At 41.9% G+C, this 16,535-nt stretch overlaps 1 protein-coding gene and 1 long non-coding RNA gene across 8 annotated transcripts in view; one reads left to right on the top strand and one right to left on the bottom strand.

Moving 5' to 3' along the window:
• Positions 1–16,535, top strand: part of Klf12 (Kruppel like factor 12) — a 444,681-nt gene that overhangs the window by 353,893 nt on the left and 74,253 nt on the right. For all 5 annotated transcript variants that reach the window (XM_028877155.2, XM_028877156.2, XM_037208354.1 and 2 more), the window contains one exon: positions 6,452–6,514. In XM_028877155.2, the coding sequence (XP_028732988.1) occupies positions 6,452–6,514 (63 nt within the window). The remainder of the gene's footprint in view (positions 1–6,451; positions 6,515–16,535) is intronic.
• The window catches only part of LOC119088496, a 39,261-nt gene continuing 29,021 nt past the window's right edge, over positions 6,296–16,535 (bottom strand). Inside the window, exons 2-4 of one of the 3 annotated variants that reach the window (XR_005092140.1) lie at positions 10,452–10,639; positions 6,747–6,820; positions 6,296–6,614 (exon numbers count right to left, since the gene is read on the bottom strand). This is a non-coding gene — a long non-coding RNA (uncharacterized LOC119088496). Of the gene's footprint in view, positions 6,821–10,451; positions 10,640–16,535 lie in introns of all 3 variants that reach the window. The other 2 variants (XR_005092139.1, XR_005092141.1) reach the window with 2 other exon arrangements.

Below are 16,535 nucleotides of genomic sequence, written 5' to 3' on the forward strand. Positions count from 1 at the left end.
GCTGGACAGAACGCATCACTTCTTGCCTGATGTTCTAGATATGAAGATAGATGTTCGGGAAGTCTGTGAAATACATCACACTTAAAATTGAAAGCTCTGTGTCGTCGTTTGTTAGTGTGTGCTTGGACAAGGCATGTGCTAAGTCCCCAAGGGTGCAGTGGTGGCTTTGTTATTTCATTCTAGAAGTTAGAGTTCAGTAGGAAAGCAGGGTTCTCCATACAGTGGCTTGTTGTTGGGTGTCTACTTGGTGCCAGGTAGTGGAGATGATTGTGAACAGAGAGAGAAATTCCTTCTTGAAGCATTAGTGTGGAGTCAGAGAGACAGACAATATGAATTAAGTGTGAATCCAGTTGTACCCTTCATTCAGCATCATGCAGAACCATTCATCATTCATGCAGGATACCCCATGGTGTGAGAACTAGGAGCATGTTGTGGGTAGCCTCTAAGAAGCCAGCATCATCTACATACAGCAAAGGAGATGTGAAGAGGAACATACAGTGTAACTGCCTTGGTGAGGACCAGAGAGGTAGTGAGGGATGGGGTTAGGATGAAATTGATGCCTTGAAGTGATACACCAAATCTTCTCTTGTGATGTTTGCAACCTCTGTAAATGGGCAGCAGAAATGAATGCCATCCTTCCTTTCAATATGCTGTAATTCTTTTGGTTGTGTTATGTGTGTATGGTATGTTGTATGTTTGTGGTATCACATACCACATGTTTGAGTGTGTATGTAGAGGTCACAGTTCGATATCAGATGTGTTCCTCTATCATTCTTCACCTTATTCTTAAGACAAACTCTCTCACTGAACCTGAAGACCATGGACTTAGCCGTGGCTGAGATCCATCCCTCTCTGCCCTTCAGTACTGAGGTCCCATGAGCATGCTGCCACACCCAAGTTACACTGGGGTCCAAGGGATATGAATTCAGGCCCCCATGCTCTTGTGTCAGGTCCGTTAGTGACTTAGCCATCTCTCCAGCCAAGGCTATACTTTTTTAACACAGTTTACCATAGTCTTTCTAAGTGTCTGTAGCATCTGAATAAGTAAGCATGGAAAACAACGACCACATGAATTCCATATGCTGATTAAGTCCACCCCACACCTCTAAAAATGCCAGTGTGCTTGCGTGGGAGAGGATATAAAGGAAGGTCCTAAAAGGAATGTTAAAAAATATATGTTGGTACAATGACAACATATATATGGATGACTGTGTCATAGTGAAATAAACTGTTCTGTATAGTAACTAGAAAAACATTGTGTGTTGTGTGTGTGTGTGTGTGTGTGTGTGTGTGTGTGTGTGTAAAATTTTTGGTTTTGTTTAGTGGTGTAACAATATAAACCAGGGGCTCATTCCTCCTCATGAAAGCTCTTCCTCTGAGATCACTCATACCCTTTAGTGTACAGTATTTCTAATTGTCATCCAACCACAGATATAATTTTCAAAAACTAAGAATAAAAAGGGCCTGCTTCATTTGATGATTGCATCCTTTTTATTTGCCCAGGCGTAGTATATCCATTAGAATAAGATCTGGACTAGCCTGAATACTCATGAGAACTTGTTTTCAATGCTGTGAATGTAAGAATAAAGCAAAACCAATGATCATTTCTACATTCTTTCATATGTTTTGCATAAGAACCTGCTGATATTTAATAATAACTGTGGAATTATTTCTGAGTCCTCAAAAAGGAGTAAAATGAATTATTAAAAGGACTCTTGTACCACTTGCATAGTTTGTAGATGAAATGACGGGTTGATACATAACAGAAAAATCAATGGAATAGCAAGCATATTGTGTAATAATTTCTAAGCGTTATCAAATATCTAATCACACTGGAAGAGTGGTGCCCTATCAGAAAATTGTCTTGGTCTGTGAAGTAGTTTATTGTGACATTCTCGATAGGAAGCAGTATCTCTGACACAGGGCCTGAGAGCCAGAGAACCAGTGGGCTTGCTTGGTTGTTTGTGTGGTTGTTTGTTTATTTGTTTGTTTGGTTGGTTGGGGGGTTTTGTTTTATTTTGTTTTGTTTTCAGATTTTCTTGCTGTGTAGCATTATCCTGTTTTGTCAGTAGGAAGCAGGTTCTCTTACATAGGGCAGCTTTGTCAATCATGCTGCCATTTCTTGAGATGACTCCTTCCTTCTGTCCCCCCAGGGAAAGAGTAGGACTGAGAAACCCTGTCTGATCGAGGCCTGAAGGTGGCTGGGTGGTTGGGGTAGGTATCCCTTTACTTACCCATCAAGAGGAATTGTGGACTGGATGGGATTCATATAACAAAAGATAAGTTAGCAGGAAAAAAGCATGGCATACTGATTTTATCTAAGACTCCTATGCCAGGGGAGACTTCAGAAAGCTGGGCTTATAGGCTCTAGGGTAATTGCCCACTTGTATGCCTAGGTTTCATGCCATATGGACACCTCTTTGGAAATGTGTTTGGGCAGAATGGAATGACCAAAGAGTAACAAATTGATGGAGGGTGACCCTGCAAGGCCTACCTGATCTGATTATTTTGTAGGGGTAAGGTGGTGAGGGTAGCCATGTTGGAAACATTTTCAGCTAATAACAGAACAAGCATCAACAGGGGAGAGAGAAGGACATAGGAAAGAGGCCCCAGACAGTAGTTAAGGTTGACAGTCTGAGCAGAGGAGAAAGAGAAAAGCTAAGAAGAGGGTTCGCACTGCTGAGTTAAGAAAGCTGCCCAGTGCAGACTGACAAATGATGACACTGGAGGATTGGGAGATTGAAAATCAACCACCAGATTTGAAAACAGGAATGGTATGGATGTCTGTGGCCAGGATGTGGCCAGAGGAGTTGGTAAACGAGATGTCAGATGCATGGTGATATATTCCATAGTGGAGCTGGGTCTCTATCTTAGTGGTAGAGTATTTGACTAGCATGCACAAGGTCCTGGATTCAATCCCCAGTACTGACAAGAACGTGCTAATTTTTTGTTTGTTTTAAAACACAAGTAGGAGTAGTATACTTTAAAGTAACTGTAGCAGGATAATTACTACATAACCCAGTGACATCGTCAGTGAGCATCGCTATCAGATATTATGCACTGTACGTGGTTGTATGTGATAAATGTTGATGCCACTGGCAGCATAGTATGTGTGCTTACACCAGTGTCATCGGGCCATGTGACATTATGGTGGCTGTGATGTGACTAGACAGACAGTAGAACTATTTCAGCCCCCTCACAGACTATCCAGACTGTGGTCCTGCGTGTGGTTTCCAAATCTGTACCATGTCTCTTGTATAGATGAGGATACTGAGATATGGATCAATACAGTAACTTGCCTAGGATGGTAACTGTCGTTAGCTGGCAGCACTGTGGTTTAACCCCACGAGAGCTGGTTATACAGTTTGTACCCCACATTGCTTTGTATCAGTTCTGCTTGATGCCGTAAGTTGCCACAGCTTTCCTTCAGTGCCTAGCATGTGGGTGGAACAGTGTCCCACTCCAGAAACTCATTAGCAGTTCACAATTTGTGTCAAGGACCCAGACTTCACATCCCACCTCTTCCCGCTGGCCATTTGTGTAGCTTCCTTGAGACAATGAAAAGCAGAGCTACTGTATTCTCCTTACTCCAACAGTCATTGTGAGACACAATCTGGGAAGCAGGTCAGTACCTGTACCCAAAGAAGGAGGAGTCATTTTATTGTTAAGGTATCGAAAAGTTTCCAACACAGGAAGAAAGTTAAAAAAAAAAAAAAAGCTCAGAATTGAGCGAAATTATAAACATGCTAAACAGTCCCAGATGAGTCAGTATGTATAAATAGAAAAAATCGGTGTCCAGGGCCTCAGTGGTGCCACTTCTGTGTGGTGTAAATCACCCCGTGTGAGCAGTAATGTCCCACATAGCAATCAGTCTCTGTGGAGTACGCTGTCAGATCTACGGTGTTACACAACACCAAGATCATCCTTTGCTTCAATCTCGTGCGTCCTTTTCTTTTCATCTCCAGCAGTTAGTACTAAGCCCTGAAACCCTCAGTTACAGGACAAAGTGGCTCAGGAGTAATGGAGCCTGTGTGAGGCTCCGAGAAGAATAATGAACGTGCCCAGCAAGCTTCCTGCCTAGATGCAGGTGCAGAAATCAGGCGTTCATGAATAATGCATGAAATGCAGATTAGATGGTAGTTTATGCTACTGGGTTTTTGAGTCTGCTACCTGCCTGGCTGCTATGTGTGGAAAGAGGCTGATAGCCGAGGCGCTATAATTTCAAGATGGAACCCCCCAGAACTCGGCGTGTCCTTTTGAAGAAATGAAATTTTAAATGATAGCTGACATGTAACAGTTGTCGCATTTTTAGACGAAATAAGCACCCTCAGAGGAAGAAAATACTTCTCAATTCCTATTTTGAGTTCAAGAAATGTTACAGTTATTTGGTCATACAAATAATCAGAAAGTTTTGGGGGTTTTGGTTTGTTTGTTTTTTTTTCCCCTAAGATTGCTAAACCATGATGGGAGTTACGCATTTAGAGTATTTCATCTAGGGTTCCTGAATTTTTTTTTTTCCTCAAAGACACCAATGTCTAAAATGCTTTGTAATTATGGAATAATGAAGCCCAGTCCGCCTTCCCTGTGTAGACATGGGGTGTAAAATGGGTGGTGACAAGACACTGTGGTCATTCAACTTCAGCTGCTGCAGTAGCTGATGTAGCTGACCATGTGGAAGACATAGTTCCTATGTACATGTAGGCTAAAGGAGGGCGCAGTGAAGGGGTTAAGTGTTTAAAGGACTTAGCGTGGAGTGAGTCCTTGGAGCAGATGACTTCTGGAAATGTACTTAAGAACCAGCGCCACAGCGAGGGGCTGGGAGGAGTTCCTGGCGGTCTCCTACAGCTTTCCTTTGGTCGGCCGTCTTATCTGGTGTTATCTAGGGAGGAATTTTTTTAACTCGGATGTTCATCTTGAGGATTCTATTTCAATAAGGCAGGGAAAATGAGTTCTGTTACTTTTATGTACGTCTCATGTCTCTCTCTCTCTCTCATATGTACATGCATATATGAGAGAGGTAAGTCTGTGTCTTGAGGTGCTGGAGTATGAACTGGCTTTCATTTCTAGCTGACGCTGTCATTTCCGCCAGGCCCCGGTCTGGACAGACGCCAAGACCAACAGGTGATCCCTTGTAGCTGCAGAGCAGCAGGAAGGGAGCGAGCTTGAATGAGGCAGTTCAGCAGAGGGGCTCTCTGGGCTCCCTCCATCTTTCTGCATAATTATCGCCCCCCTCCCCCATGCAGAGCAGAAAATCTGTGCTGAGCAGCTCAGCTGCAGCCCCCACTGAGAAGCCTGTGAGAAAAAGAATGTTAATAAGGGGTGCTGGAGGAAATCAGCATCCAGTACAGAGTGCAATCCAGCTCCGGTTTGGGAAAGATGGCACCTCCCCCCCACCACCGAAAGGCTGGCCATATCTGTTTTGATATGATTTTCACTGAGTAGCAGGGAGGGGCTGGGGTGCAGATGGACCTCGGGCTGCTGGTTTAACAGGGCCTTAGAACCAATTGAGATAATTTTGTGTCTTTCCTTAGTCCTTCCCTTTTTCCTTCCCCGCCACCCTGTGAATAAAAACAATGTATGGAGTGTGAAGATGGGAGATGACTCAAGCTAGAAGAATGGCTAGATCTCAGGACTCCTGGGCAAGCAGTCCAAAGCAAGAAGTGAGCCACTAGGAAGCTGGAAGTAGCCATACTGCTTCCTTGGCAGTTGGTAACTCACAAGGAGGACATCCAGCCACTCGCCCGTGTTGGAAGATACCAGCAGCTCCGGGAAACTTTAAACTCCAACCCCGTGTGACTCTAACCTAAGAAATTTGGGAAACTATGTATTTCTTTCTACTACCTGGCTAAAGTTTTGAATTCGCTCCTTCCTCATCTCAGATACGGAGCATAAATTCCAGAAAGCCTGTCTCCTGGAAATAACTGTCCACCCTTCTGTCCTGCCCTGTTCTCACACACTCCATTCCTGGACACTTAGATGAAGTCCTGCTGTTTCCTTGGCTTTTACATTTAGAAACAGACTGAAAGTGTGGTCACTTCTCTGTCTCTTTGTGCAGTTTCTATGGGAACAGACATAAGGGCTCAGTGAGGGCAGGTATCATGGCCTCTGTGTTCCTTTATGCACTCTTACCCCCAGGCAAGGATTACATCTTCAGTTACTGTGTCTTCTGCTAGAGGAGTACATCTGTTCATTGAAACCAGTGGTGCTGCATTTGGGACCTTCACAATTAACATGGGACACCTTGTTGCCTTGGGAGAGATAAAGGAAGAAGCCTGCAAGTTTGCAGACACTGGAATTTAATTGCATCTGTTTACTAATAGATGGTCAAGTTCACAGGAGAGAACTAATCAAGTAAACCTAAGAGTTCGTTGATAAAGCAGACTTTCTGCCTTCCCATCTGTGGTCAATATGATGTTTTCTCAGTCACTGACTGACTTTTATCTGTTGACAGGGTACATCCATCCCCAGTATCCAGGGTTCGGGGAAACCGAATGAATAACCAGAAGTTTGCTTGGTGAGTATACAAGTGAAGTTATAAATATTTGTTAGTCTCGTATTGCTGTGGATGTTTTCTTTTCTTTATTGAAGCAGTGTCTCATAGATCCCAGACTAGCCTGGAATAAACAAAGAAACAAACAAACATCGGCAGAGTTACTTTTAGTTAAAACTCTTCATTCACCAAAAACTTTATAGGTAGCATTTTTTCCCTAACATGTACTCTAACTTCCCAGGATCACCCAACTCACCTTTGAAAACAGTGGTTCCTTTTTAAAATGTGACTTATTTAGCCCAGACTTTTCTTAGGTGTCACCTTCAGCTTCTAGTGAAAAAAATCTAGTTAATTAATCTATTTATTACCTTATTAATAAATTGCAGTTATTATAAAATTAGTAAATCCATAAATAAAATTATTAATCTTTAGATGACCTCTCTTCCCTTCGGCCTTGCAAGGTCTTTCTTTAACTGACAACTTCTTGAACACAACTCTAAGTAGACCTCCCCAGAAATGATATGAAGTTATTTCAACCACGTTTGATATATGATTCTTTGAAGAGCCAACTTAAAGGACTTCAAAAATGTTTTATGTGAAACCAAGAAAATAGATTAATATTGGTTCAAAAATCTGCTTCTTTATATTACTGCACAAAATTAGCCTTCCAATGTATTAGCCTTCATAATGTATCATGGAAAGGAAGATAAAAGAAAGAAAAATGAAAGAATTGAGACATGCACTGTGTTACTTCAAAAATGGGTAGGAATTCATAGATCTCTGTCTTACTGTTTTAGATTATGCTTAGAACAAGATTTTGATCAGAAAGCAATGTTTTCTTAATGTGGGAAGATGAGTGCCAAAGATTCCACTTCGAAATTAATTTAATTCCTAAACCAGGATATTTTTTAGGGATACAAATGGCACTATGAATAGTACCTGATCAATTTGCCCCCCTCCATTCCCCCATTGAATCTAATTAGCCTTCACAATAGCCTGGTGCTCTTGTGAAATATTTTGCTTTGCTTTTTCACAGAGAGGGAGACATAGCACAGAGGATGAAGCCTTTTCTTTGGCTTCCCAAAGGCTGGGCATCATTGATGGTCATTCTGTCATTAAGGCCTGCTGTCCCTTGTCAGACCTGGAATGATGAGAGAATGGCAAAGCCAGGAGACAGAATGAAAGTAAGGGAGAAGCCAGGTCCAGTTTGGACTCCATAGAACTTGTATTCCTTCTTAGGTGAAGGCACATTATACCAAAGAAACTACTCTGTGCAGAGAGAACATGAGATATTCAAGTGAGCAACATGAGCCAAAAATGCCAGGGACCACTGGTAGCACTGAGGTCTGGCATCTGCCCCTTTGCTCTAAAGGGCTGAATGGGAAACACTGAGTAGATAATACATTTTCTTTCTCTCCCTTTTCATTCTATACAAGAGGTAAAGATAACCTGTTCCTCCAGAGTTTGTAGCCTGTCAGTTGGTTGGTAAGATTAAACTACTTTTATCTCTAAATTAGTAATCCATGAAAATAACCCAAAGGGATTTTACTACTAGCCCTGAGAAAATTCAGCTCATGTTTATTTAACTACATTTATTTATGTTCCAGGCACTGTTACAAGCACTAGATTAGAAAGATAAATAAAGCATGGTTTCTATCCTCAGAAGGCTAAGTGGCTTCTAGGGGAGGGGTGTGTGTGTTTTTGTGGCACAGGGAGAGAGTGAACGCCCTTAAGTCCTGATGCTCTTCCTACTGCTTCCTCGGCCTCTATGCTGGGAACCACATGCATGCTCACATACATGTATGATAAGCTTAGGTTCTCTAACGCAATGTAGATGATACTCTGTGGACATGTGTTCATAGGGGTCACTTACCACCTTTATTTAAGACCACCTGGAGAGGTGTAGTTCTGAGGGGTAAATATGTAGGAAGGAAGAGACCTAAAAATCAATTCTAAAACCCAAGACTAGAGCTCATGCCTAGCGTGCTCACAAGTTCTGGATTTGATCCTTAGTACTGCAAAAACAAAAGAAGAGAATCCATCCCAGAGAAGAAATCACTGGAGTAAGGACATATTGTTAGTAGGGAAAATAGCGAGATGAGCTATTGTGTCCTTTAAAGATGAAATCAGACCCAGAAGAAGATGAAGACATTTCTAAATTGATTCTAACAGGAATAGTGATAGATCTACTGTATAAACTTGTTTGGTCAGGCACTAGCTAAAATGTCTATGATCTATACTGCCTTGAATCTTCCTTAGGTAAATACTGTGACTCTGGTGTGTGGATAAATCACCTGCAAGGAAGAAGCAATGAATCATCCAGCATCTATTCCTAGTGAAGTGATAAATGGTTGATACTTGGTTGTGAAATATTGACTATGAAAAAGTCAGGAAGTTTAACTACTCATCTAGCAGTGGTGAGAACAGGCAGGAGATATTTGCTCTCCTCAAAATAGAAGTTGGGGATAATTTGTAGAATTCTATGTCAAGTTCATCACTAGCTTGGCTCTGGCTTCCGCTAGAGCCTCAAATAGTATGCATAAGAGTTAAGAACTGTGAATTCGTACAGTTGGGTTAGCAAATGCTCCAATCAGTTAAAGCTGTTCCTCAAATAAGCAATTAAAATCCATAAATAATGAAAAGGCTTGAACTTCCTCTGTGGAGTGAGATATAGCTCACTCAGTAGGTTCTGGAAGGCAATGGTTGTGGCTGACAGCTTCTAAACCAATGTCTATTATTGAGTAAGGTGACTTTAAAACATTTAAAGTAGCATTTTCCTCTTCATAAGGTTGACACAAGGACGCAACCACTGGCCACTTTCATGGTAGCTGTCTGTGTTCTGGAGGTGAAGAAATATGTGGGCAAGGATGTCTTTTCAAAGCAAACAGCATCAGCCAAAGCCCAAAGAAAATGCATTAACACTGTGAACACATCCAGAGAGAGAACTGGAGCACCAGGGTCTCTGGGTCCATGATAGATGCTAGGATGCAGCCAGGTTTGAGCTATGTGTTAACGCTCAGGGATTCAGGAATGGCAGGAAGACCTTCTTACAAGGATGGAAGCATAACAATAAAGAAGACTGGATTATTAAAAGATTCACTTCATAAAAAACCAGTTGAGGAAAGTGGGCCAGTCCAGATACAAGCTCCATCCCCCTCAGAGCCACCACACTGTGGGGTGGTTGCTGATTTGGGGATTGTTAACCCTTTGGGCTGCAGGAGTATAAATTTCTTGGTGTCATGCATTGGACTGCTCCTCTGTGTTTCACTATTGCCCCTGCAAGGAGGTGTCCATAACTGTTAGGGGGTAAGGGAGTAAACCATTTTCCTTGTACTACCCCTGGGGTTCATTAGCTGAGACTCTGTCATCTTGCCCGACAGCAGAGAGGCTACTATGGGAAAAGTGAAGGCAGGTTCATGAACACGTTCACTGCACATTCATAGGGGAATGTGCCCACGCAAGGAGCTCAGAATGAGGGGAAGTTGGAACTTGGGTTTCTGTAGCATCTATTGCATCTTACCAGAGGGTTGGCTGGTTTATTTGCATTTTATTTTTGGAGAGATGATGAGACAAAGAGAGAAGACTTTGGACTTCTAGGGACGGCAAGTTATGGGACGGTAGGTATGCAGGGGACACTAGCCCAAGGGGAAGAGCTGCTTAGGTGGCTTCCACTGGTGTCATACCTGGATTAATAAAAGTTGTCTCTCCTGATAGAAATGACCCTGTCCTTCTGGGCAGATGGGGAGTGCAGTCTTCATACCTGCTCTTTAAGATTTACTTTGGTATGTGTGTGTGTGTGTGTGTGTGTGTGTGTGTGTGTGTGTGTGTGTGTGTGTGTAGAGAATAGAAGACACCATCTGATCCTTGGAGCTGGAGTTACAGGCTACTGTGAGCTACTTTGCATTGGTACTGGGAGCCAAACTCAGGTCTTCTGGAAGAACAGCAAATGCTCTTAACATACCTAGCAGACTCTCCAGCCTGCTGATGCTTCTTTTCATTTCCCTTGGGTCACGTGGATTCTCATGCGTCTGCTTTTTTTCATCTGCCTTGTATCACATAGATTCTCATGCCAAACTGCTGTATTTTAGGGTATGCTGTTCTGCTCCGTTTCACTGTGTAAATCTTCTTTTAGAACATTTACTTCCCTTTCTTGGACATGGTAATACAAGAAAAAAAAAGTTTGTGATCTTTCAGGCAAGTGGGGTATTTCCGCATTAAAACACTGAATGTGAAGTTAGATTTTTAACTCACTGTAGATTTTTTTTTTTTTTTTTTTTTTTTTTTTTTTTTTTTTTTTTTTTTGCTGGAAGCTGTTCTCCTATAAAATTCACAGGAGAGTGGCCATTTCCACGTTTGGCTTCCATCATTATGTTTTCAAAGGTACAATACCAATCTGAAATCTGTGTGTTTGGGTGCATGTGTATGGTAGGACAGAACCGGGGGGGGGGCGGTGTTTCTGTGGGGATTTGTGTCAAATAGACACCAAAGTTGGTTTATAGCTGCAGATACTTCTAGGATTAGGTGAGTGCTCAACTACATGACCATCTCCATATACGCTCGTTCTTCGCTTTTCACACATTCCTCTCCCTCTCTTTCCCCTCCACCCTGCCCTGCCCTTCAGGGTTTAAAGGACCTGGACATTTGTCATTATTTGGGAGTGGTAATGGTTGGACAGTGTCTCTGGAACACATGCCAAGAGTCATCGCATGCATTGGTACTTGGTGCCTCATAATCGAGACTGTATGGTTATTTTTAGGCTGACATAGAAAGTAAAGCATTTCTCCCCATTAGTGGAAATTGTCCTCAGTAAAGCAGAAGTAATTTTCTCTATTGACGTCGCTGTTACCATCTCAACTATGATCTCTCTCTTACTAGTATGCCTGAGATTGTGAAGACATGGGAAAGTCCCAGTTTTAACAGTCTCCAGCCAGATTATGCATTCTGCATTGAATCATGGTTAACATTTGAATGTCTACAAGTGTATGTTACAAGTTTTTGTAGAGGGCAAGAAGTTCCTGTTCTCACTTGAATGTCTTACTGCTGGAGATGTGCTACAGTAAGCTTAAATATTTATATACATGCAGTTGCAAATGTTACTACTGTCTTCATGGATTCTCCGAGAGGGATGAAACTCCAGTGCTTTTATACCATAAAAATAAGATGAGTCTTTCTTGTTTAAACATTTTCCCATAATAGAGGAAGGCACTGAGGCTGTTGCTATGAGAAACCACTCAGAAATCTGAAGTAGAACCAGCCACTTAAGAAGAGGCAGGCTATTTGCAAATTGCGGTTTCTGAATTGTCCACATCAGCAGCTCAGGAAAACCCTGTCACATTGCACGTGAAGAAATGGGAGACCCCAACATGGAGAAGAATGTTGCAAACCTGGGCAGAGATCCTAGTCCTCACTCACCTGTCCTGGAGTCTTTCTACCATGTGTCATTTGCCTACCAATCTGAAAGTGAGAGAAATCCTCAGCGTTACGTAACATCCACTCGTTACTAACTAAACAGAAGGCTTTGCCTAGGAAATTCCCGCTGGTGTAATGTCCGGCTAGCAGAACTAGGGCCGACAACAAAGCCATAGCTACTCACAACAGACAAGTAGCAAATACTCCTGCCAAAGCTCTGGCTCATCATCTTGGGGACTTTTTCATATTCCATACCTATAGGCAATATTGATTGTGTTCTTTTAGTTATTTCTTGGCTTACAGAACAAAAGCAAGGATATTATGTATAGAGGCCACCATGTGACAATTCCAGTCCCATAAATGCCTGGCCATTTGTGATTCAACCCACAGGTTGTTGGTAAATAAGTCACAGGCCGTGGCCTTGAAGTTGGCTTGGATGAAAGCTTTCTCCTGTAAATGGGCCATAGTGGTGTAACTGGCAAGCCGATTTCCAAGAAAAGGAATGCCTTTAGGGAAAACTACATCTCAAACCCTTCCAAATGCAGCCCTCTTAAAAAAAAAAAGTTTCAATACAGACTCATATATCTCTATTTGTCTATTTATTTATGCTTATTTAATTATTTTGACCACAAGCTGACCTCAAACTCTCTGGCCTTGAACCACCAATCCTCCTGCATCAGCTTTCCTAGTTCGGGGAGTTACTGGCATGCACCAAGGCTTAGTTAATTCTTTGGTAACTTTGGCAACCTCTTCAAATTGAGCTTGGTGGCCATTACACGTCACTAAATTCTGTGTTTCATCTTCAGAACTGACTTTATTTTAAAAATGAAAATTACAACAACAATAACAACTTTGGTCTAATTTCCTTATATTCTTTATCACCTAGAATTTCAGCAAGAGACCTTGATGATAAAAGTAGCAAATTGGTTCTCATTCCTGTTGGTGTCAGCTGATTTGGTCTCTAATATCTCCTTAGCCATAGTAAAGACGATGCGGGAAAGAAATTAGCTAGCTTGTTTTCTATAGTTATTTCCTTAATTATATGAGAGTTGGGGCTCTAAGATCATGCTGAGCCATGAAGGTCACCGATTCTGAGGGATTTTTTTTTTTTTTTTCTGTAACAAGTGTGTGTTTTGCTTTCATCAGCCTCCAGCTCAGAACCATTATAAACGTTACACTGTAGACCTGCTGTATGGACGTGTAGGGCACGTCAGGGTTTGCTCACAATCCTTATTGATTCATGTCATTTGGTCAGCACTGTAGCCAGGGTAAGTATTGGACTATCAGGGTATAGCACCACCAGGTATAGGACTATCCAGGTATAGGATGACTGGGTGCAAGACTGTCAAGATTATACATCTCTCTCACACTAGCTAGAGCACAGCTGAAAAGCATTAATTTGTGTGCTCTAAAGCAACTTGTTTAGTTCTCATATTTGTGGACTCTTTTCATATAATTGTTACTTTGGGAGGTACGTCTTTTATAGCAATGAGTGTTTAATCCTCACATAACCATAACTCACTCCGGAAAAGCTACCTGCTGCTGCTGCTGCTGCGTACTGAATTTGAAATGACATCACATTGTTGTCCTCCGTGAGAATCCTTTCCCTTTTAATCTTGCTCAGATGTTAAACCTTACAGTAAAGAGTATCTGGACAATAAAATCAGAACAAGTGGAGTTATTAATATATGCAATGCAGAAAATAATGTGTTCCAACATGAAAATATGTATGTGTATGTATTCTAAATAATAGCAACATTTACTACATTTTGGGTGGGGATGTGAGGCAGGGTCTCATGTAGCCCAGGCTAACCTAGATCTCATATGGCTAAAGCTGCCTTGAAATTGAGATCTTCCTCCTGTAAAGTCCAGGGATTATAGGTGTGCACCATGAAACCGCACTGAGAAATTTATTTCTTCATCATAATAGTCAACAGATATATTTGCTCAAAACATTGGCCATTTCTAACAAACTAGAGCTATTCTCTGTGTAAGTATTTGAGAGAAAACAATTAAAATGGGTAGCCAATCAGAACTCTTAATGTGTCTGTGAATATGCTGAGAACAGTGCTTGCAATAATAACTCCAATAGGCTTACCAGTAAGGGAGTTCTGCATGCTAGACATTCTGTCTTGATCTGCATCTACCAAACCTTTTTGTAATGCCATCTTTTTATATACAGAGGAGTCTTTGTGGGCACAAGGACAACAAAGTTATCCATCATTTCAAAATAAAACATTTTCACATTATTATGGTGGATTTATCTGACCACTAGTTTCTTTACAACGTTTCTTGATTATTTCCTTAAAACTAATTACTACATATCTTTGGCATCCTAATAATATGTATCTTTTAATATCTTAAAATGATAATAGATGATGTGTTTATCAAAATATTTACAGCAACTCAGTATCATTGGTTCCAGTTATATAAATTCACAGCTGATAAGCTGCCCATTCTGCCAGAATTTACCCTCCACTCTGCTGGAATCCACTGCCCATTCTTCTGGAATCCACTGCCCATTCTGGGGAAGCCATTATCTCTTTCTAAGTTGTCATGTCTGTAGCCTGTCTTATCAGGTGGGAATCTCCTGTTAGAAGCAAAGACAACTAAGTGAATCTGGCTGCCATAAGCAAAGGGGAATTTGGGGGGCGGCGGGGCACAAGAAGAGAACAGAGTGAAAAGGAAAGCAGATCGGGAACACAGGAATCTGAGCCGCAGTTCAGGTGTAACAGGACTCACTAGGGCGACTCGGACCCAGAGGGCCTCAGCTGCACCTCCTTCACATTGGCCCTGAAACTCAGCAGACTGCAAGCCAGAGCATGGATGATGGATCTCACACTAGGTTGTGTCCCACCCTTGGCCTAGGCAGGAAGGGCCTGGGAGTTCACAGGGCTAAGACTACTCCAGGAGGAGAGAGAGGGAAGGGAAAGAGTTGTTTCCTGGAGGAAAAGAGGGCCTTAGCAGAAAGCCATAGAGAAGACTACCACAGGCTAGCACTTTCAGTTTTTCCTTCTATTCAAAACGAGAAGGGACCATGAAGAGAAGCCCCCAGAGTTAGGAATTTTAATTTGAATGCTTTCCCTTGGAGGCTGCAATTTCTCATCTTTCCGATGATACCAGGGATAGTCTATCATCAATAGCTAAAGTAAATTGCTTTCTCAAGTGTTCCTCTCAGTTATTCAATAGCCAGAACACAAGGATACTCAGTCCAAATACCTGCAGACCTTTCTCCCTGAGCTCAGCGTGTGTCATCCTCGTCACCGTAATCCTCACTACCATCTGACTTTGAATCGCCTGTTCAAAAACGCTCTCTCTTAATGGAAAACACACATTGTGCTGATGGTAAAATAGACAGACAACAGTAGAGCCTCCTGGGAGATGCATAAAGCACGTGTCCACAAGCGTGGGTTCTGATATACCTTGGCCTTTAAGCTCCCACCCTTCAGTCTTTCCCTTATGCCAATCAATGAATGTCTGGCGCAAACTATTACAATACTGTCTTAGCAGTGTGCTGAAGAGATCATGCTTTTCACTGGAGCACCTTGGAGGAAAGTGCTTCCTAAACTCGAATCTTTAGCCACATCACTTCTCAGCTTCATACAAAAGCAATCTCTTCCCTACCCACCGCCCCGCTGATTCATTGACATGCCTAGCATTTATTACAGCCCCAATGGGGCTGTAATTTACTTCAGTTCTCTTGGGCCTTTCTTAACTCAAACATTTTAGAATCCTGAACCTTTAGGTGTGTTGAGGACCGAGTATGGTTCAATACAGTCATTAAATATGTGTTCGGCAAGGGTATGTGTCACATTTAAGCAGAAAGTGAGCTTGTAGGCAGTAATACAGTGCTTACTTCGGTTTACCAAGAATGGCAGCCCTCTGGGTCCCCATCATTGTGTGAACATTAGAGCTAATTTGCTGAGCTATAAAATATGGGGAGCATTTATAAATGGGCATGTCAACTTACATCCTATAAAACATCAATGACTTTGCAAAATAGAAATCTTTTCAATTCCATCCATTTTCCCACTCCTCTAATCATTCCTCAAAAGTCTGTTAAAAAAGAGAAATACTACTTTTTGTTGGAAAGGGAGAGAGAAAAGAAAACACACTACTGTTATTTGTCACTTTAGACCTGAATTATTTTGTGTTGTTTGTAGAACCCTGTAGCTTGACTAAAGAATGGACTGGTGTCCTTCAATGAAAGTGATTTACAGTAATCTTCCCCAAACTGCATAGTATTTACTTGTGAAAGACAAGGAAGTCTGGAATTACCTTTGAGAGAGGAAACAAAGGCTGCCGGCAGCCGTGTTAAGAACGGAAGAGAGTTGCTGCCACCTAGAGGTGCAAATGGGTATTGCTGAGAGTGCTATAAAGACGTTGATGTCATACACCCTTAAAACTGAAATGCAGTCTAGGGACTTGTGTCCAGCTCTAAACAGGGCTGGACTCATTTTCACTTCTAGCCTCCATTAAAATTGGGCCAGTAGTCCTCATAAGATTCTACTGGCGCTGGGATTTTGTTTTTGTTCTGTCCGTTTTTTCTCTCTGCAGCCTGGTTTCTGTTGATGCAGTTCTAAGTCGCTGAAAGTATTCGTCCTCCGCAGTACATACTGAGCTATTTGGAAGCTAA

The sequence above is a fragment of the Peromyscus leucopus genome, chromosome 9, assembly GCF_004664715.2.
Source record: "Peromyscus leucopus breed LL Stock chromosome 9, UCI_PerLeu_2.1, whole genome shotgun sequence".
Classification (NCBI taxonomy): Eukaryota; Metazoa; Chordata; class Mammalia; order Rodentia; family Cricetidae; genus Peromyscus; species Peromyscus leucopus.